General features: G+C 44.9%; 1 protein-coding gene and 1 long non-coding RNA gene across 7 annotated transcripts in view; both read left to right on the forward strand.

Annotated features, from left to right (window-relative positions):
* LOC127909191 (uncharacterized) overlaps positions 1 to 702 on the forward strand; it is a 1,425-nt gene extending 723 nt beyond the window's left edge. For all 6 annotated transcript variants that reach the window (XR_008070132.1, XR_008070131.1, XR_008070133.1 and 3 more), the window contains 2 exons: positions 1 to 66; positions 103 to 702. The exon at positions 1 to 66 is cut by the window's left edge and continues 42 nt beyond it. This is a non-coding gene — a long non-coding RNA (uncharacterized LOC127909191). The remainder of the gene's footprint in view (positions 67 to 102) is intronic.
* The window catches only part of LOC118377442 (E3 ubiquitin-protein ligase TRIM71-like), a 56,661-nt gene extending 40,409 nt beyond the window's left edge, over positions 1 to 16,252 (forward strand). Inside the window, exons 6-10 of the mRNA XM_052469433.1 lie at positions 5,923 to 6,258; positions 6,424 to 6,585; positions 8,273 to 8,467; positions 8,576 to 13,729; positions 13,776 to 16,252. Of these exons, the coding sequence (XP_052325393.1) occupies positions 5,923 to 6,258; positions 6,424 to 6,585; positions 8,273 to 8,467; positions 8,576 to 9,094 (1,212 nt within the window). The 3' untranslated portion in view covers positions 9,095 to 13,729; positions 13,776 to 16,252. The remainder of the gene's footprint in view (positions 1 to 5,922; positions 6,259 to 6,423; positions 6,586 to 8,272; positions 8,468 to 8,575; positions 13,730 to 13,775) is intronic.
* The last annotated feature ends 5,130 nt before the right edge of the window (positions 16,253 to 21,382 follow it).

Below are 21,382 nucleotides of genomic sequence, written 5' to 3' on the forward strand. Positions count from 1 at the left end.
AACAGGTTCCTGTTCACCCCTCCAGACCAGGTAAATAACAGGTTCCTGTTCGCCCCTCCAGACCAGGTAAATAACAGGTTCCTGTTCACCCCGCCAGACCAGGTAAATAACAGGTTCCTGTTCGCCCCTCCAGACCAGGTAAATAACAGGTTCCTGTTCACCCCTCCAGACCAGGTAAATAACAGGTTCCTGTTCACCCCGCCAGACCAAGCGAGAGGGGTTAGAGACTCTTGTGGCTCTTTGGATGACTGGAATTATCGACATGTCAGCCAATTTCATATACATTATATTAATATTATATTAATGTTGCTATTTCCACCTGTCCCTAGTTCATGGCATATTTATAGTATTATGGATAATATTATCTTCGCCAGGCCCTGTACATAGCCATCCAGTCCATGGGGTTGATCAGTATTATCTTCACCAGGCCCTGTACATAGCCATCCAGTCCATGGGGTTGATCGGTATTATCTTCACCAGGCCCTGTACATAGCCATCCAGTCCATGGGGTTGATCGGTATTATCTTCACCAGGCCCTGTACATAGCCATCCAGTCCATGGGGTTGATCGGTATTATCTTCACCAGGCCCTGTACATAGCCATCCAGTCCATGGGGTTGATCAGTATTATCTTCACCAGGCCCTGTACATAGCCATCCAGTCCATGGGGTTGATCGGTATTATCTTCACCAGGCCCTGTACATAGCCATCCAGTCGATGGGGTTGATCGGTATTATCTTCACCAGGCCCTGTACATAGCCATCCAGTCCATGGGGTTGATCAGTATTATCTTCACCAGGCCCTGTACATAGCCATCCAGTCCATGGGGTTGATCGGTAATATCTTCACCAGGCCCTGTACATAGCCATCCAGTCCATGGGGTTGATCGGTATTATCTTCACCAGGCCCTGTACATAGCCATCCAGTCCATGGGGTTGATCGGTATTATCTTCACCAGGCCCTGTACATAGCCATCCAGTCCATGGGGTTGATCGGTATTATCTTCACCAGGCCCTGTACATAGCCATCCAGTCCATGGGGTTGATCGGTATTATCTTCACCAGGCCCTGTACATAGCCATCCAGTCCATGGGGTTGATCGGTATTATCTTCACCAGGCCCTGTACATAGCCATCCAGTCCATGGGGTTGATCAGTATTATCTTCACCAGGCCCTGTACATAGCCATCCAGTCCATGGGGTTGATCAGTATTATCTTCACCAGGCCCTGTACATAGCCATCCAGTCCATGGGGTTGATCAGTATTATCTTCACCAGGCCCTGTACATAGCCATCCAGTCCATGGGGTTGATCAGTATTATCTTCACCAGGCCCTGTACATAGCCATCCAGTCCATGGGGTTGATCAGTATTATCTTCACCAGGCCCTGTACATAGCCATCCAGTCCATGGGGTTGATCAGTATTATCTTCACCAGGCCCTGTACATAGCCATCCAGTCCATGGGGTTGATCGGTATTATCTTCACCAGGCCCTGTACATAGCCATCCAGTCCATGGGGTTGATCGGTATTATCTTCACCAGGCCCTGTACATAGCCATCCAGTCCATGGGGTTGATCGGTATTATCTTCACCAGGCCCTGTACATAGCCATCCAGTCCATGGGGTTGATCAGTATTATCTTCACCAGGCCCTGTACATAGCCATCCAGTCCATGGGGTTGATCAGTATTATCTTCACCAGGCCCTGTACATAGCCATCCAGTCCATGGGGTTGATCAGTATTATATTCACCAGGCCCTGTACATAGCCATCCAGTCCATGGGGTTGATCAGTATTATATTCACCAGGCCCTGTACATAGCCATCCAGTCCATGGGGTTGATCAGTATTATCTTCACCAGGCCCTGTACATAGCCATCCAGTCCATGGGGTTGATCGGTATTATCTTCACCAGGCCCTGTACATAGCCATCCAGTCCATGGGGTTGATCGGTATTATCTTCACCAGGCCCTGTACATAGCCATCCAGTCCATGGGGTTGATCGGTATTATCTTCACCAGGCCCTGTACATAGCCATCCAGTCCATGGGGTTGATCGGTATTATCTTCACCAGGCCCTGTACATAGCCATCCAGTCCATGGGGTTGATCGGTATTATCTTCACCAGGCCCTGTACATAGCCATCCAGTCCATGGGGTTGATCGGTATTATCTTCACCAGGCCCTGTACATAGCCATCCAGTCCATGGGGTTGATCGGTATTATCTTCACCAGGCCCTGTACATAGCCATCCAGTCCATGGGGTTGATCGGTATTATCTTCACCAGGCCCTGTACATAGCCATCCAGTCCATGGGGTTGATCTGTATTATCTTCACCAGGCCCTGTACATAGCCATCCAGTCCATGGGGTTGATCGGTATTATCTTCACCAGGCCCTGTACATAGCCATCCAGTCCATGGGGTTGATCGGTATTATCTTCACCAGGCCCTGTACATAGCCATCCAGTCCATGGGGTTGATCGGTATTATCTTCACCAGGCCCTGTACATAGCCATCCAGTCCATGGGGTTGATCGGTATTATCTTCACCAGGCCCTGTACATAGCCATCCAGTCCATGGGGTTGATCGGTATTATCTTCACCAGGCCCTGTACATAGCCATCCAGTCCATGGGGTTGATCGGTATTATCTTCACCAGGCCCTGTACATAGCCATCCAGTCCATGGGGTTGATCGGTATTATCTTCACCAGGCCCTGTACATAGCCATCCAGTCCATGGGGTTGATCGGTATTATCTTCACCAGGCCCTGTACATAGCCATCCAGTCCATGGGGTTGATCAGTATTATCTTCACCAGGCCCTGTACATAGCCATCCAGTCCATGGTGTTGATCGGTATTATCTTCACCAGGCCCTGTACATAGCCATCCAGTCCATGGGGTTGATCGGTATTATCTTCACCAGGCCCTGTACATAGCCATCCAGTCCATGGGGTTGATCGGTATTATCTTCACCAGGCCCTGTACATAGCCATCCAGTCCATGGGGTTGATCGGTATTATCTTCACCAGGCCCTGTACATAGCCATCCAGTCCATGGGGTTGATCAGGCCCTCCAGTCCATGGGGTTGATCGGTATTATCTTCACCAGGCCCTGTACATAGCCATCCAGTCCATGGGGTTGATCGGTATTATCTTCACCAGGCCCTGTACATAGCCATCCAGTCCATGGGGTTGATCGGTATTATCTTCACCAGGCCCTGTACATAGCCATCCAGTCCATGGGGTTGATCAGTATTATCTTCACCAGGCCCTGTACATAGCCATCCAGTCCATGGGGTTGATCGGTATTATCTTCACCAGGCCCTGTACATAGCCATCCAGTCCATGGGGTTGATCGGTATTATCTTCACCAGGCCCTGTACATAGCCATCCAGTCCATGGGGTTGATCTTCACCAGGCCCTATTATCTTCACCAGGCCCTGTACATAGCCATCCAGTCCATGGGGTTGATCAGTATTATCTTCACCAGGCCCTGTACATAGCCATCCAGTCCATGGGGTTGATCAGTATTATCTTCACCAGGCCCTGTACATAGCCATCCAGTCCATGGGGTTGATCGGTATTATCTTCACCAGGCCCTGTACATAGCCATCCAGTCCATGGGGTTGATCGGTATTATCTTCACCAGGCCCTGTACATAGCCATCCAGTCCATGGGGTTGATCGGTATTATCTTCACCAGGCCCTGTACATAGCCATCCAGTCCATGGGGTTGATCGGTATTATCTTCACCAGGCCCTGTACATAGCCATCCAGTCCATGGGGTTGATCGGTATTATCTTCACCAGGCCCTGTACATAGCCATCCAGTCCAGGGGGTTGATCGGTATTATCTTCACCAGGCCCTGTACATAGCCAGCCAGTCCATGGGGTTGATCAGTATTATCTTCACCAGGCCCTGTACATAGCCATCCAGTCCATGGGGTTGATCAGTATTATCTTCACCAGGCCCTGTACATAGCCATCCAGTCCATGGGGTTGATCAGTATTATCTTCACCAGGCCCTGTACATAGCCATCCAGTCCATGGGGTTGATCAGTATTATCTTCACCAGGCCCTGTACATAGCCATCCAGTCCATGGGGTTGATCAGTATTATCTTCACCAGGCCCTGTACATAGCCATCCAGTCCATGGGGTTGATCAGTATTATCTTCACCAGGCCCTGTACATAGCCATCCAGTCCATGGGGTTGATCAGTATTATCTTCACCAGGCCCTGTACATAGCCATCCAGTCCATGGGGTTGATCAGTATTATCTTCACCAGGCCCTGTACATAGCCATCCAGTCCATGGGGTTGATCGGTATTATCTTCACCAGGCCCTGTACATAGCCATCCAGTCCATGGGGTTGATCGGTATTATCTTCACCAGGCCCTGTACATAGCCATCCAGTCCATGGGGTTGATCGGTATTATCTTCACCAGGCCCTGTACATAGCCATCCAGTCCATGGGGTTGATCGGTATTATCTTCACCAGGCCCTGTACATAGCCATCCAGTCCATGGGGTTGATCGGTATTATCTTCACCAGGCCCTGTACATAGCCATCCAGTCCATGGGGTTGATCGGTATTATCTTCACCAGGCCCTGTACATAGCCATCCAGTCCATGGGGTTGATCGGTATTATCTTCACCAGGCCCTGTACATAGCCATCCAGTCCATGGGGTTGATCAGTATTATCTTCACCAGGCCCTGTACATAGCCATCCAGTCCATGGGGTTGATCAGTATTATCTTCACCAGGCCCTGTACATAGCCATCCAGTCCATGGGGTTGATCGGTATTATCTTCACCAGGCCCTGTACATAGCCATCCAGTCCATGGGGTTGATCGGTATTATCTTCACCAGGCCCTGTACATAGCCATCCAGTCCATGGGGTTGATCAGTATTATCTTCACCAGGCCCTGTACATAGCCATCCAGTCCATGGGGTTGATCAGTATTATCTTCACCAGGCCCTGTACATAGCCATCCAGTCCATGGGGTTGATCAGTATTATCTTCACCAGGCCCTGTACATAGCCATCCAGTCCATGGGGTTGATCAGTATTATCTTCACCAGGCCCTGTACATAGCCATCCAGTCCATGGGGTTGATCAGTATTATCTTCACCAGGCCCTGTACATAGCCATCCAGTCCATGGGGTTGATCAGTATTATCTTCACCAGGCCCTGTACATAGCCATCCAGTCCATGGGGTTGATCAGTATTATCTTCACCAGGCCCTGTACATAGCCATCCAGTCCATGGGGTTGATCAGTATTATCTTCACCAGGCCCTGTACATAGCCATCCAGTCCATGGGGTTGATCAGTATTATCTTCACCAGGCCCTGTACATAGCCATCCAGTCCATGGGGTTGATCAGTATTATCTTCACCAGGCCCTGTACATAGCCATCCAGTCCATGGGGTTGATCAGTATTATCTTCACCAGGCCCTGTACATAGCCATCCAGTCCATGGGGTTGATCAGTATTATCTTCACCAGGCCCTGTACATAGCCATCCAGTCCATGGGGTTGATCAGTATTATCTTCACCAGGCCCTGTACATAGCCATCCAGTCCATGGGGTTGATCAGTATTATCTTCACCAGGCCCTGTACATAGCCATCCAGTCCATGGGGTTGATCAGTATTATCTTCACCAGGCCCTGTACATAGCCATCCAGTCCATGGGGTTGATCGGTATTATCTTCACCAGGCCCTGTACATAGCCATCCAGTCCATGGGGTTGATCGGTATTATCTTCACCAGGCCCTGTACATAGCCATCCAGTCCATGGGGTTGATCAGTATTATCTTCACCAGGCCCTGTACATAGCCATCCAGTCCATGGGGTTGATCAGTATTATCTTCACCAGGCCCTGTACATAGCCATCCAGTCCATGGGGTTGATCAGTATTATCTTCACCAGGCCCTGTACATAGCCATCCAGTCCATGGGGTTGATCAGTAGCGGAGCGTTCGCTCCCGTCACCAAAGCTCACGGCGAGGGCCTAAAGACCGCACTCCGTGGCAAGACCGCCTCCTTCACCGTAATTGGCTACGACCACGACAGGGAGCCCTGCCTCTCGGGCGGTGACGCAGTGTCAGCGGTGGTGATGGCAGCGGCGGATGGTAACCTGTCGGCTGCGGAGGTGTGTGACAACCAGAACGGGTCGTACACGGTCAGCTACTTGCCCAAGACTGAGGGAGAAGATTTGGTGTCAGTTCTGGTCTGTAACCAGCACATCATGGGCAGCCCCTTCAAGGTAAAATGTATAGTATTATAATAAATGTAACAACCAAGTAATATATTTACACTCCAACATATTCTATCCACATCTCCTAAGCAACAACAAACTAATTAATACAACTTGAAAATTGCTGTAGATAGGATGAAATGCTAAGTAGCATTCTCCCTGCCTGTGTTCCAGGTACTGGTGAAGTCTGGACGACGCTACGGGGCTCTGGGTTCACCGGTGTCTGCGTTTGGCAGTGAGGGGGAGGGTGACGGTCAGCTGTGTCGTCCCTGGGGCATCAGTGTGGATAAAGAGGGATACGTGGTGGTGGCCGACCGCAGTAACAACCGCGTACAGGTGGGGTTCATTCATTTCATGTTGTGGGTTGGCGTCGAACTCAGCCGTAATCCTAAGGAGAAATGGTTTTATGATGCTAGCAAGCTAACTCTTGCTAAATCAGTGTCAGTTTGTTTGCTTTTAACTTGCTAGCTATCTGTCTCTCAGTAGCCCTCTTCTTGAGAGCTGAAGCATAGCATGTACACTGCCTTAGCTAGCCATCTTTAGAACAGTGAAGCATATTGTGTACAGTGCTCTAGCTAGCCATCTTTAGAACAGTGAAGCATAGCGTGTACAGGGCCTTAGCTAGCCATCTTTAGAACAGTGAAGCATAGCGTGTACAGGGCCCTAGCTAGCCATCTTTAGAACAGTGAAGCATAGCGTGTACAGGGCCCTAGCTAGCCATCTTTAGAACAGTGAAGCATAGCGTGTACAGGGCCCTAGCTAGCCATCTTTAGAACAGTGAAGCATAGCGTGTACAGGGCCCTAGCTAGCCATCTTTAGAACAGTGAAGCATAGCGTGTACAGTGCCCTCGCTAGCCATCTTTAGAACAGTGAAGCATAGCGTGTACAGGGCCCTAGCTAGCCATCTTTAGAACAGTGAAGCATAGCGTGTACAGGGCCCTAGCTAGCCATCTTTAGAACAGTGAAGCATAGCGTGTACAGGGCCCTAGCTAGCCATCTTTAGAACAGTGAAGCATAGCGTGTACAGTGCCCTAGCTAGCCATCTTTAGAACAGTGAAGCATAGCGTGTACAGGGCCCTAGCTAGCCATCTTTAGAACAGTGAAGCATAGCGTGTACAGGGCCCTAGCTAGCCATCTTTAGAACAGTGAAGCATAGCGTGTACAGGGCCCTAGCTAGCCATCTTTAGAACAGTGAAGCATAGCGTGTACAGTGCCCTAGCTAGCCATCTTAAGAACAGTGAAGCATAGCGTGTACAGGGCCATAGCTAGCCATCTTTAGAACAGTGAAGCATAGCGTGTACAGGGCCCTAGCTAGCCATCTTTAGAACAGTGAAGCATAGCGTGTACAGGGCCATAGCTAGCCATCTTTAGAACAGTGAAGCATAGTGTGTACAGGGCCCTAGCTAGCCATCTTTAGAACAGTGAAGCATATTGTGTACAGGGCCCTAGCTAGCCATCTTAAGAACAGTGAAGCATAGCGTGTACAGGGCCATAGCTAGCCATCTTTAGAACAGTGAAGCATATTGTGTACAGGGCCCTAGCTAGCCATCTTTAGAACAGTGAAGCATAGCGTGTACAGTGCCCTAGCTAGCCATCTTTAGAACAGTGAAGCATAGCGTGTACAGGGCCCTAGCTAGCCATCTTTAGAACAGTGAAGCATAGCGTGTACAGTGCCCTAGCTAGCCATCTTTAGAACAGTGAAGCATAGCGTGTACAGTGCCCTAGCTAGCCATCTTTAGAACAGTGAAGCATAGCGTGTACAGTGCCCTAGCTAGCCATCTTTAGAACAGTGAAGCATAGCGTGTACAGGGCCCTAGCTAGCCATCTTTAGAACAGTGAAGCATAGCGTGTACAGTGCCCTAGCTAGCCATCTTTAGAACAGTGAAGCATAGCGTGTACAGGGCCCTAGCTAGCCATCTTTAGAACAGTGAAGCATAGCGTGTACAGGGCCCTAGCTAGCCATCTTTAGAACAGTGACTCTTTAATTATTTCCTTTCTTCTGCGACTACCTCCTACTGTCCAGATCTTCAAGCCGTGCGGGGCCTTCCACCACAAGTTCGGCTCCCTGGGCTCTCGCCCCGGTCAGTTTGATCGTCCAGCGGGCGTGGCGTGCGACAGCCAACAGCAGATCATCGTAACGGACAAAGACAACCACCGTGTGCAGGTGTTCACCTTTGACGGACAGTTTATGCTGACGTTCGGCGAGAAGGGCACTAAGGTACAAACTCTTTCAAACGTGCGCTCTCTCACGTACAGTAGTATAGTACACGTACACACACTCATCAGAGCTGAACTAACAACTATATTCTACTGCACTCTATTGTAGAACGGTCAGTTCAACTACCCCTGGGATGTGGCAGTGAACTCTGCGGGGAAGATCTTGGTCTCTGACACCAGGAACCACCGCGTCCAGCTCTTTGGCCCTGACGGCTCGTTCATCAACAAGTACGGCTTTGAGGGCACTCTGTGGAAACACTTTGACTCGCCGCGGGGTGTCGCCTTTAACCATGAGGACCACCTGGTCGTCACCGACTTCAACAACCACCGTCTGCTGGTGATTCGGCCAGATTGCCAATCTGCCCGGTTCCTGGGCTCCGAGGGTACCGGTAACGGGAAGTTCCTGCGTCCCCAGGGCATAGCGGTGGACCAGGAGAACCGGATCATCGTTGCCGACTCGAGGAACCACCGTGTGCAAGTGTTCGAGCCCAACGGGAACTTCTTATGCAAATTTGGCACCCATGGCAGTGGCTTCGGACAGATGGACCGCCCCTCCGGTGTTGCTGTGACACCCGACGGAGTCATCGTGGTCGTCGACTTCGGAAACAACCGCATCCTCAAGTTCTAATCGCTTTTCGCTTTCTTTCTTTCTCTCACTCGGTTTTCTCTCCATTTCTCTGTCAGGGAGAGGAAATTGAAGAGCTCGGAAAAGGATTCAACAAACAGACACAAAGAGGACAGTTTAAAGAGAGATAGTCAGAGCAGGTAGAAATGCGTTATTACAAATTAAGGGGAAGTGAATTTGTTTGTTTTTAAGTTATTTTTTACTTTTAGGTTTTAGTTTGTGTAATCAGATTCCTGTGGTATACTGTATGACAAAGGGGACCACTAAGACTAGTTGATAATCAGTAGTGAAAGTAACAAGGAAGAGATCACGATTTCCCTGTCTTCTATCTGAATTGTTTTCTCTCAACTCTCATCACGTCGCCTTCTCAGGGATTTTTCTCACTTTTTCTTGAAATATTGAATCCTCTGCTCCGCCACCTACCTCAACCAGTTCCTAATGAATGTACTCACCCTCTCCGAGCAGAGGTCTACTCTAGTCTGTCAGGTTTTACAAAGAAGAAAATAAAAAAAGTCTACCTCAATACTTTTTAAAATTTAAAATGAAAAGACGTTTTGACCTGACCTGTAGTGGAGTCTGGTGTGTTCAGTGATGTTTAGGGTAGCTTGTTCTGTACATCTTGGTTTAGCATGTCCCCCTCATCTCTCCATGTGTAATGTCACTGCAGACCGACGGAATAGAGGTAATGCCCAAACCGGTTAGACTGACTCTGTGTTAGTTAGCTCAGGTCACAGTACCAGATGGACCAGAAGAATCTCCTTTTAGCTTGACTGGTTTATTGATCGCAGCGGTGCCGGGAGTCTGACCTGGGACAGATGCAGTTTGATGATTGGTTGAAATCAGGAGCTAGTCGTTGTTGTGGGGAGATTCTCTTTTCTGTCCCAAAGTATCCAATTATCAATGGAACATAGTTGATTCCTTTCAGTCGTCAGCAAGCTGGTCTGATTATGAGGAAAAAAATAATGGAAATCAATGTGAAAAAACAAACCGCATTTGTGTACTCTCAAACGGAGGGCCCACCAAAGTATTTTATACGTTTATCAGGAGTTATCAGGATGTATTGGTTGTTGATTATGTAGATTGATTATGAATTCTGTTTGAGTGACATTTGTTGTGAATGATGCGGAAGGATAGCAATGCCTCCAGAAAGCAGGCATCTTGATTGGCTGTCCACAGGAGTGAGAGCCAATCAGAAATCAGAATGAGCCTGTGTGGTTGAATTGTGGGGCACTGATTGGCTCTTGGGGGCTAGGATTTAATCCAACCCCCTTCTGACATAACTGCCCCACCCTAGTTATTGACGCCCATTCTGAAATGCCGGAGAGAGAGTGTTCCGGAACATGTGCATGCTGACCAGACCTCGAAAAGATGGAGGTCTAGAGAACAGCTAGTAGAGTCAACCAAAGGTAGAATTTTGGCTAACTGTATGTTTGGCATCGAAAGAACAACAAGTCCCATTGAAGACATTTTGTTGTTTAATCATTTATGTTGGAGGTCTAAAACGCTCACCAGCTGCCACCAAAACGATCTGTTCAAGGCACTGTCAATGGGAAGAAGAAGAAGAATATAAGGCCTACTTTTAGCTTTTAAAATGGAAGTACCTTTCAAGCCTACTTCCTGAGGAGAACGTTGTAGAAAGGTCTGGGGGAAAAAAACATATCTCACAGCAACCAAAGAGTATCTTTCCAGGCCACTTTCCATCTCACACCCCTGAGAGGTTCAATCTAGCTCCACCACCCATGCTAACATGACACTGCTTCATGTCTAGCAACCCTTATTTTGCATTAGCATCTCAAACCATTGAACCATTGAGTGCAAACAGATTCCTGATTTATCACCTGTGGTGGACCTTTTTGGAGGGGTTGTAAATCTCCCTTTCTCTTGTGAAGTTAGTCACTTTAGAGTAGTCTAGGCTAGCGGTATGGGCGTTTTATTAGTTGGTTTCTGAGCTTCTTACCTCAGAGGAAAGTGCAGGCCTGCACTTTAAATCCTAATTTACGTAAACTTTCACATCCCATCGTTTACCTTAACTGTCAGATACCTCAACATTTTTTATATACTTTCTTATTCCTCAGTTACTTTATGTGCAACTCATTTGTAATACAACCTACCTTAACCAGTTACTGGCTACAGTACCTCAACTCTCAGACTTCATCAACATACACATGTCATTTTACAAATCTACCTCAACACACCTTTTACTTAACTTTAAATGGCTCATGTTACATACCGTGTGTGTGTGTGTGTATATCAGTTGAAGTCGAAAGTTTACATACACCTGAGCCAAAAACATTTAAACTCAGTTTTTCACAATTCCTGACATTTAATCCTAGTAAAAAAAATCCCTGTCAACATGATGCTGCCACCCCCGTGCTTCACGGTTGGGATGGTGTTCTTAGGCCTGCAAGCCTCCCCCTTTTTCCTCCAAACATAACGATGGTCATTATGGCCAAACAGATCTATTTTTGTTTCATCAGACCAGAGAACATTTCTTCAAAAAGTACGATCTTTGTCCCCATGTGCAGTTGCAAACCGTAGTCTGGCTTTTTTATGGCTGTTTTGGACCAGTGACTTCTTCCTTTCTGAGCAGCCTTTCAAGTTATGTCGATATAGGACTCGTTTTACTGTGGATATAGATACTTTTGTACCTGTTTCCTCCAGCCTCTTCACAAGGTATTTTGCTGTTCTTCTGGGATTGATTTGCACTTTTCACACCAAAGTACGTTGATCTCTAGGAGACAGAACGCATCTCCTTCCTGAGCGGTTTGACGGCTGCGTGGTCCCATGGTGTTTATGTCTGAGTACTATTGTTTGTACAGATGAACGTGGTACCTTCAGGCGCTTGTACATTTCTCAACAATTTGTTTTCTGAGGTCTTGGCTGATTTCTTGTGATTTTCCCATGACGACAAGCACAGAGGCACTGAGTTTGAAGGTAGGCCTTGAAATACATCCACAGGTACACCTCCAATTGACTCAAATGATGTCAATTAGCCTATCAGAAGCTTCTAAAGCCATGACATAATTTTCTAGAATTTACCAAGCTGTTGAAAGGCACAGTCAACTTAGTGTATGTAAACTTCTGACCCACTGGAATTGTGACACAGTGAAATAATTTGTCTGTAAACAATTGTTGGAAAAATGACTTGTCATGCACAAAGTAGATCTCCTAACCGAACTTGCCAAAACTATAGTTCAATAACAAGAAATGTGTGGAGTGGTTGAAAAATGAGTTTCAACCTAAGTGTATGTAAACTGTGTGTGTGTGTGTGTGTGTGTGTGTGTGTGTGTGTGTGTGTATATTGGCCTACCTCTTCAAATATTTTGACTAGTAACTTCTAAACATCAAGTCTCTTGTACTGTATACTTCAGTTTCCAGACCTTTTACTGTACCTCTTGTACTTGTACGGTACCTTCAAGTTAGTCTTTATTTGTATTTTTTTTAAACATACCTCGTTACTTTTACCTCAACTTTTACCTCACCTCACACTTTTACCTCACCTCACACTTTTACCTCACCTCACACTTTTACCTCACCTCACACTTTTACCTCACCTCACACTTTTACCTCACCTCACACTTTAAATCGTGTAACATTTACCTGTCACCTGTTGGACCAAAGATCTTAATCCTGGAGGCTCCTTTTCATGTAAAATTACAAGTTACAAATGGCCATCTCTCCACATTGTGTCCATGAGTGGTCTGTTTAGCATTGTGGTGCATTATGCCTTTTAATCATATGGAGAAACCAAATAGCGAAGATCAGAGCATTGTGCCAAAAAATATATTTGTGGGAGTTTGGTGTCAAAATGGAGTTGGCGTCGGGATGACACTGTCATAGACGGTGAATGTCATTGGACCATTATATCATAGATATTAGTGTTTAGCGAATCAAAGCAGCCAAGGACAGATCCCTGTGCTTTGATTGGATGCACTTATGTGGGTGCACTTACCTGATTGGCCAACAGTGAGAAAGATGGCGACGTCACCGTTAGCTAATTTGAGGCCTTCATCCTACCCCCTTTAGACCGACAAGAATTACCTCTAATATCAGCACAGGTTCTCCTCAGTAAGAACCTCTTAGAAGTGTGTACCTAAGAGTTAGCACAATGTTGGTTGGTACTAACTTATTTGAAAACTAACAAAAAAGTCTGGTGTGTGTGTGTAGGAACACATTGCGTGAATAAGATGTTTATTACGAGGTAATAAGCCTGTTTATTACGAGGTAATAAGCCTGTTTATTACGAGGTAATAAGCCTGTTTATTGCGAGGTAATAAGCCTGTTTATTGCGAGGTAATAAGCCTGTTTATTGCGAGGTAATAAGCCTGTTTATTGCGAGGTAATAAGCCTGTTTATTGCGAGGTAATAAGCCTGTTTATTGCGAGGTAATAAGCCTGTTTATTGCGAGGTAATAAGCCTGTTTATTGCGAGGTAATAAGCCTGTTTATTGCGAGGTAATAAGCCTGTTTATTGCGAGGTAATAAGCCTGTTTATTGCGAGGTAATAAGCCTGTTTATTGCGAGGTAATAAGCCTGTTTATTGCGAGGTAATAAGCCTGTTTATTGCGAGGTAATAAGCCTGTTTATTGCGCGGTAATAAGCCTGTTTATTGCGCGGTAATAAGCCTGTTTATTGCGCGGTAATAAGCCTGTTTATTGCGTGGTAATAAGCCTGTTTATTGCGAGGTAATAAGCCTGTTTATTGCGCGGTAATAAGCCTGTTTATTGCGCGGTAATAAGCCTGTTTATTGCGCGGTAATAAGCCTGTTTATTGCGCGGTAATAAGCCTGTTTATTGCGCGGTAATAAGCCTGTTTATTGCGCGGTAATAAGCCTGTTTATTGCGCGGTAATAGACCGGAGACGTTAGCACATTACAGGCCCCAGACCCTGCTGCTTAGAACCGATATGGTCTGTTGACGTGTTTCAGTATTACTATATGGAAAAAGTCTGCAATCTTTTACATTTTAATACAAAAAATGACAACATTCTATCTTTAAGGTTTTCACTCTTACAGAGGAAAAACATGTATTTGAAACTTTTTGTTTTTGTTCCTTTTTTGTTTTTTTGTTGCATCATTACATTTTTAAAAAATGAAACAACGTCTCACAGACTTGACGGGTTGGTAGCTGATTCTGTTTTTTTTTTAAAATCATGATCATATACCCACAGGTGTGTATGTGTTAGGAGTGCGTTGGATGGATTTAACCTTTTTGACCTTTGCGATTGTATTTCCTGTTCCCAAGAGGCTCTGCAGAGACCAATCGTTGCTTGGCCAGCCATGTCTGGAATCTGTACTAGAGTGCAGTTAGTACATCAACTTTTAGAGCCGCACAGTTTAATGATCCCTCCACACACACGATGAAGACTGTTTACACTGTAGACATTTTGTTTTTGCCCTAGTAATGACAACCTCATACTCTCTATCAAAATAAGATAGGTTTCTTCATTAGAATCGCTTGATTTATTTTAACCCCCCTCACACAAAAATATCCAGGAAGTGTGGTGCTGAGCACTTGATTGGTCTCCTGTACTCCTGGGCAGGGTTTTATTGGCCCCTATGTTTCTGTCCACCATTTTGTTTCTGGCATCTCGGAGAGAAGTTGGTTTAAGTGAAACTGCACCAGGTAGAAGTTGTGCAACATGTTAATGATTGTATCTTTTAAAGAAAAAAATTAAATACGTAACATTTTTAAAAGGAAGAAAAAAAATAGAAACTCAGGTAGTTCTATGTCACAGTGAAATGTGTCCCCCATAGTGATGTGGGTGTCACAGTGAAATGTGTCCCCCATAGTGATGTGGGTGTCACAGTGAAATGTGTCCCTCATAGTGATGTGGGTGTCAGTGAAATGTGTCCCCCATAGTGATGTGGGTGTCACAGTGAAATGTGTCTCCCATAGTGATGCGGGTGTCACAGTGAAATGTGTCCCCCATAGTGATGTGGGTGTCACAGTGAAATGTGTCCCCCATAGTGATGCGGGTGTCACAGTGAAATGTGTCCCCCCTAGTGATGCGGGTGTCAGTGAAATGTGTCCCCCATAGTGATAATATAGTGAACCTTTCTGTTATGACCTCAGTACGAGTCTCATTGGCCATGTTCCAGGACCCTCTTTCTTTGCAGTTGGGTTGTGAAAATCCTGAGATTTCTGCATGTGTGTGTGTGTGGTGAAGACGGGCTGGAACGCGACCAATCTTTTCTGTGTTTCCGTTTTTGCATATTACACGTTAGTTCTCAATCTCGAAAATGGAAACATTTAGCTTTTTGAATTGTTTCCTTCAAATGTACTGTTTTATGTTTAATTTTCAGGTTTTATTTTTGTTAAATGTTCCCGTTGTTTGTTTGATAAACACCAAAGGACTCCAGACCACACGACCCTTTTGGAATGTATTTTGTAAGAAAATGGTTTGCTGGGAGTGATTCTCACTCACACCCTACTCATTGCTAGCAGGATCACAAAACAGAACTGATACTGTACTACCAATCAATCTGCGTCTGGAGAATTACAATGGACACCATGTTGTTACCATTGTTGTTCCATTCCAATGCAATTTAGAATCTTACTATCATGGAGTCTTTGGTGACAAAATGGCCTCTTTTTAAAAAAAAATAATAATAATTCTGAGTCTGTTTATCAACAGTCACTCTACTCTGTAAGGCCTATTTCTAAGGCTCTGTTCTGTCCTGTGTGCAGTAGGTAGTGTGTGAGAGTGTGTTGTTGTTGAACCCAAATCCACTGAATGTATTCTCCTCTGTCGACGAGGCACGAGGACAGCGGGGACCAGCTGAGTTTAGGAGGGTGCTGCTGGTGTGTTTTGTGTTGGTGTACTATCATATACACACTGAAATGATCTGTAAGGAGTGTGTGTATATGTGTGTGTATGCACGTGTTTCCCCCCCTCTCCTCTCCTCACACACAGTGGTCGGTGTGGAAGTGCAGTTGTCAGGTCTTCAGTTTAAATAAAGAAGAGGAGACTAATTTACCTGCCGTCTTCTGTTACACACTGTCTTCTGTTACCTGCTGTCTTCTGTTACCTGCTGTCTTCTGTTACCTGCTGTCTTCTGTTGCCTTTCCTCGTCTGTTGCCTGCTGCCTTCTGTGGACTTTACACATTTCCTATGCAGTTTTTTTTTTTTTGTTTACACTTAAATAAACGTATTTCTTTGATTTCGGTCTGGAGTTAATTTTTCTCATCAATTGCAAAGCTATAAAATTATTAATTGAAAATGTTTGATTCTTACATTATTAATATATTGAAAGATACAGTACTGCATCTGTTGGGAATCCTAATTCATCCCAAAGGTGTTTGATGGAGTTGAGGTCAGGGCTCTGTGCAGGCCAGTCAAGTTCTTCCACACCAATCTCAACAAACCATTTCTGTATTATGGACCTCACTTTGTGCATGGGAGCGTGCTGAAACAGGAAAGGGCCTTAACCAAACTGTTGCCACAAAGTTGGAAGCACACAATCGTCTAGAATGTCATCGTATGCTGTAGCATTTAGATTGGATCTAAGGGGCCAAGCCCAAACCATGAAAAACAGCCCCATTCCTCCTCCAACAAACTTTATAGTTGACACTATGCATTCGGGCAAGTAGCATTCTTCTGGCATCCGCCAAACCCAGATTTGTCCGTCGGGACTGCCAGATGGTGAAGCGTGATTCATCACTCCAGAGAACGCATTTCCACTGCTCCAGAGTCCAATGGTGGTGAGCTTAACACCACTTCAGCCAAGTTTGGCATTGTGCATGGTGAACTTAGACTTGTGTGCTGCTGCTCGGCCATGGAAACCCATTTCACGAAGCTTCCGATGAACAGCTCTTGTGCTGACATTGCTTCGAGAGGCAGTTGGAATTTGGGAGTGTGTTTTGCTTCAGCACTAGGCGATCCCGTTCTGTTAACTTGTGTTGCCTACCACTAGATGTTTCCACTTCACCATAACAGCACTTACAGTTGACCGGGGCAGAAAGTTGATTAACTGTTTTGTCCTGTAGGTTGTTGGAAAGGTGGCATCTTAAGACTGTGCCACGTTTTAAAGTCACTGAGCTCTTCAGTAAGGCCTCTGCCAATGTTTGTCTATGGAGATTGCATGGCTGTGTGCTCGATTTTTATACACCTATCAGCAACGGGTGCGGCCGAATCCACTAAGTTGAAGGAGTGTCAACATACTGTGTGTGTGTATATATATATATACTTGAACAAATGAGTAGATTCTGCATGAAGTGCTACTTGGGTTTCTTTTTTTAATTGAACCTTTATTCAACTAGGCAAGTCAGTTAAGAACAAATTCTCATTTACAATGACGGCCTACCCCGGCCAAACCCTAGTGATGCTGGGCCAATTGTGGGACTCCCAATCATGGCTGGTTATGATACAGCCGGGAATCGAACCAGGGTCTGTAGTGACGTCTCTAGCTCTGAGATGGAGTGCCTTAGACCGCTGCGCTACTCGGACAAGGACAACCCATTCACAGGGGTTGAATAGAGAGAAGGCTTGTGAAACCAGCGAACGGTACCTTGGACAGAAATCTTAACCACAATTAAACATTTTCTGTGACGTTCATGTCCCTTCCCTGAGGCACAGAACTGAGGCGAGTGTGCGACTGCACGTCATAAAAATTTCAGTGTGTTTGAACTCTGGTACCCTCTCCCTTTTGTGCTGGAGGGGACAGTGTCATGTGTGCAAGGTCATTAACAGCTATAGTCATATGGTTATGATGTATGCAGGCTATGCTTCTAGTCTCATCTCTCTCCCTCTCATCCACCCTCTCTCCCCTCCCTCGCTCTCTCTCTGGCACTGCCATAAATAAAAATAAATGTTTTTCTGTATCCGTATTCAGAAATACCATTGGAGTCTTGAACAGAGTGAATGGAATGGCAACGATGTATTGTATTTGATACCATTCCACCCAATCTGCTCCAGACATTACTACGAGCCTGGCCTCCCTAATCAAGATACCATGAACCTCTTGTGGCTCGTACATGTCATTGGTTTAGAGTAGTTATTAGGGAAATGAGAACGAAAGGAACATTGGATTACTAGAACTCTTTGATGCTGCAGTGGGGAGGACGCAGTCATCCATCAAACTAGTTGAATGTACATTTTGGTGGGGGGGGGGGTTCTTCTAACCTCTGTGCAGGCCAGAATGCACACTTACTACAACATGCATACTGGTGTTTCTGTGGTGCCCCCTAGTGGAGAAAGGGGAAACTACAGGATATGTGATTTACCCATCCTCAACTCAACTTGAGCCAAATCCTGAAATTAGATCTGAATTTATTCTGCACCAGCTGAAGTTGGACTCCCGAGTGGCGCAGCGGTCTAATGCACTGCATCTCAGTGAAAAAGGTGTCATTACAGTCCCTGGTTTGAATCCAGGCTGTATCACATCAGGCCGTGATTGGGTGTCCCAAAGGATGGTGCAAAATTGGCCCAGCATCGTCCGGGTTTGGCCGTGGTAGGCCGTCATTGTAAATAAGAATTTGTTGTTAACTCACTTGCCTAGTTAAATAAAGGTTAAATTATTATTTATTTTTTAAAACCTAGACACAGCTGTCTGGTATCATCACTTGACGTGGTAAAACATGAATAAAGATATAAATACACCTTATGGGACTGTGAAGAGACACACACACACAGATGATCACTGGTTTTACCAGGGTTGTAGGGGGGGAGCAGCCTGGTCTCATAGACTAGACATAACATAGTAAACTTAATCTGTGACACTCAAATTAGTATGATATGTTACATTTGGTATGGTTACATAAGACAGAAGGTGAAAGTGGTCGGGGTGGGTAGCCTTATAAGCTTTGCACACTCTTGGCATTCTCTCAACCAGCTTCACCTGGAATGCTTTTCCAACCGTCTTGGAGGAGTTCCCTCATGCTGAGCACTTGTTGGCTTGTTTTCCCTCACTCTGCGGTCTAACTCATCCCAAACCATCTCAATCGGGTTGAGGTCATGTGATTGTAGAGGCCAGGTTATCTGATGCAGCATTCCATCACTCTCCTTCTTGGTCAAATAGCCTTTACATATCAGTGATGGAAAAAGTACCTATAGTCATACTTGAGTAAAAGTAAAGATACCTAAATAGAAAATGACTCAAGTGAAAGTCACCCAGTAAAATACTACTTGAGTAAAAATCTAAAAGTATTTGGTTTGAAATATACTTAAGTATCAAAAGTACATGTGTAAATTGTTTCAAATTCCTTATTAAGCTAATATTTTTAATTTATGGATAGCCAGGGACACACTCCAACACTCAGACATAATTTACAAACAAAGAATTTGTGTTTTGTGAGTCGGTGAGTTCGCCAGATCAGAGGCAGTAGGGATGACCAGGGATGTTCCTTGATTAGTGTGTGAATTAGACCATTTTCCTGTATGGCTAAGCATTAAAAATGTAATGAGTACTTTTCAGGGAAAATGTATGGAGTGAAAAGTACATTTTATTTAGGAATGTAGTGAAGTAAAAGTTGTAAAAATTGAATAGTGAAGTTAAGTACAGATAAGTCATTTTTGGGGGATAAGTAAAAAATGGATCTGAATGGATGGATCACTGACAGTGTCACCAGCAAAGCACTCTCAGGTCCTCATGAGATCGTTTCATCATAGTGATTGATAGTTTTTGTGACTACACTTGAAGAAACTTTCAAAGTACTTGAAATTTTCCCATTAACTTTTTTTTTGACCTTGACCTTCATGTCTTAAAGTAATGATGAACTGTCTTTTCTCTTTGCTTATTTGAGCTGTTGTTGCCATAATATGGACTTGGGTCTTTTACCATATAGGGCTCTTCTGTATACCACCCCTACCTTGTCACAACACAACTGATTGGCTCAAATGCATTAAAAAGGGAAGAAAATCCACAAATGAACTTTTAACAAGGCACACCTGTTAATTTAATGCATTCCCGGTGAATACATCATGAAGCTGGTTGAGAGAATGCCAAGAGTGTGCACGCTGTCATCAAGGTAAAGAGTGGCTACTTTGAAGAATCTCAAATATATATTTAGATTTAACACTTTTTATGTTGTTTTTATTTGATTTCTTTTTATTTAACCTTTATTTAACCAGGCAAGTCAGTTAAGAACAAATTCTTATTTTCAATGACGGCCTGGGAACAGTGGGTTAACTGCCTGTTCAGGGGCAGAACGACATATTTTGTAACTTGTCAGCTCGGGGATTTGAACTTGCAACTTTTCGGGCAACTTTTCGGTTACTAGTCCAATGCTCTAACCACTAGGCTACCCTGATTCCATATGTGTTATTTCATAGTTTTCATGTATTAACTATTATTCTACAATGTAGTAAATATAAAGAAAAACGCTTGAATGAGTAGGTGTGTCCAAACTGGTATTGTATATACAGTGCATTCGGCAAAGTATTCAGACCCATAGATTTTTTTCCCACATTTTATTACATTACAGCCTTAATCGATCATTTATTAAATCGTTTTTTTCCCTCCACAAACTACACACAACACCCAATAATGACAAAGCAAGAACAGGTTTTTAGAAAATGTTGCTAATTTATAAAACTTTTTTTTTTACCCATCACATTTACAGAAATTCAGACCCTTTTACTCAGTACTTTGTTGAAGACCTTTTGGCAGTGATTACAGCATTGAGTCTAATTGGGTATGATGCTACAAGCTTGGCACACCTGTATTTGTGAGAGTTTCTCTATTCTTCTCTGCAGATCTTCTCTGTCAGGTTGGATAGGGAGTGTCGTTGCACAGATATTTTCAGGTCTCTCCAGAGATGTACGATCAGGCTCAAGTCCAGGCTCTGGCTGGGCCACTCAAGGACATTCAGAGACTTGTCCCAAAGCCACTCCTGCGTTGTTTTGGCTGTGTGCTTAGGGTCATTGTCCTGTTGGAAGGTGAACCTTCACCCCAGTCTGAGGTCCTGAGCACTCTGGAGCAGGTTTGTATCAAGGATCTCTCTGTACTTTAAAAAAATATATATATATATTTTTTCATTACGGGTTATTGTGTGTTTGATGAGATTGATGAGCGAAGAAAACAATTTAATCCATTTTAGAATACGGCCGTATTGTAACAAAATGTGGAAAAGGTGAAGGGGTCTGAATACTTTCAGAATGCCCTGTATGTTCTGCATCTCCCTTGAACCACGAGGTGACATTACTCTCCTGTTTTTACAAATACACCATCCAATACATTCACTGTAATATACATTAAAACATTGTTTTTTAATGAAAACACATTGCCCGGTGCACACGCATTCCCCCTGTTAGCTAGCAGCTCCTCTCTATAGCTAGCCTAGCTTTCAAGCTT

Source organism: Oncorhynchus keta, chromosome 19 (assembly GCF_023373465.1).
Source record: "Oncorhynchus keta strain PuntledgeMale-10-30-2019 chromosome 19, Oket_V2, whole genome shotgun sequence".
Lineage (NCBI taxonomy): Eukaryota > Metazoa > Chordata > Actinopteri > Salmoniformes > Salmonidae > Oncorhynchus > Oncorhynchus keta.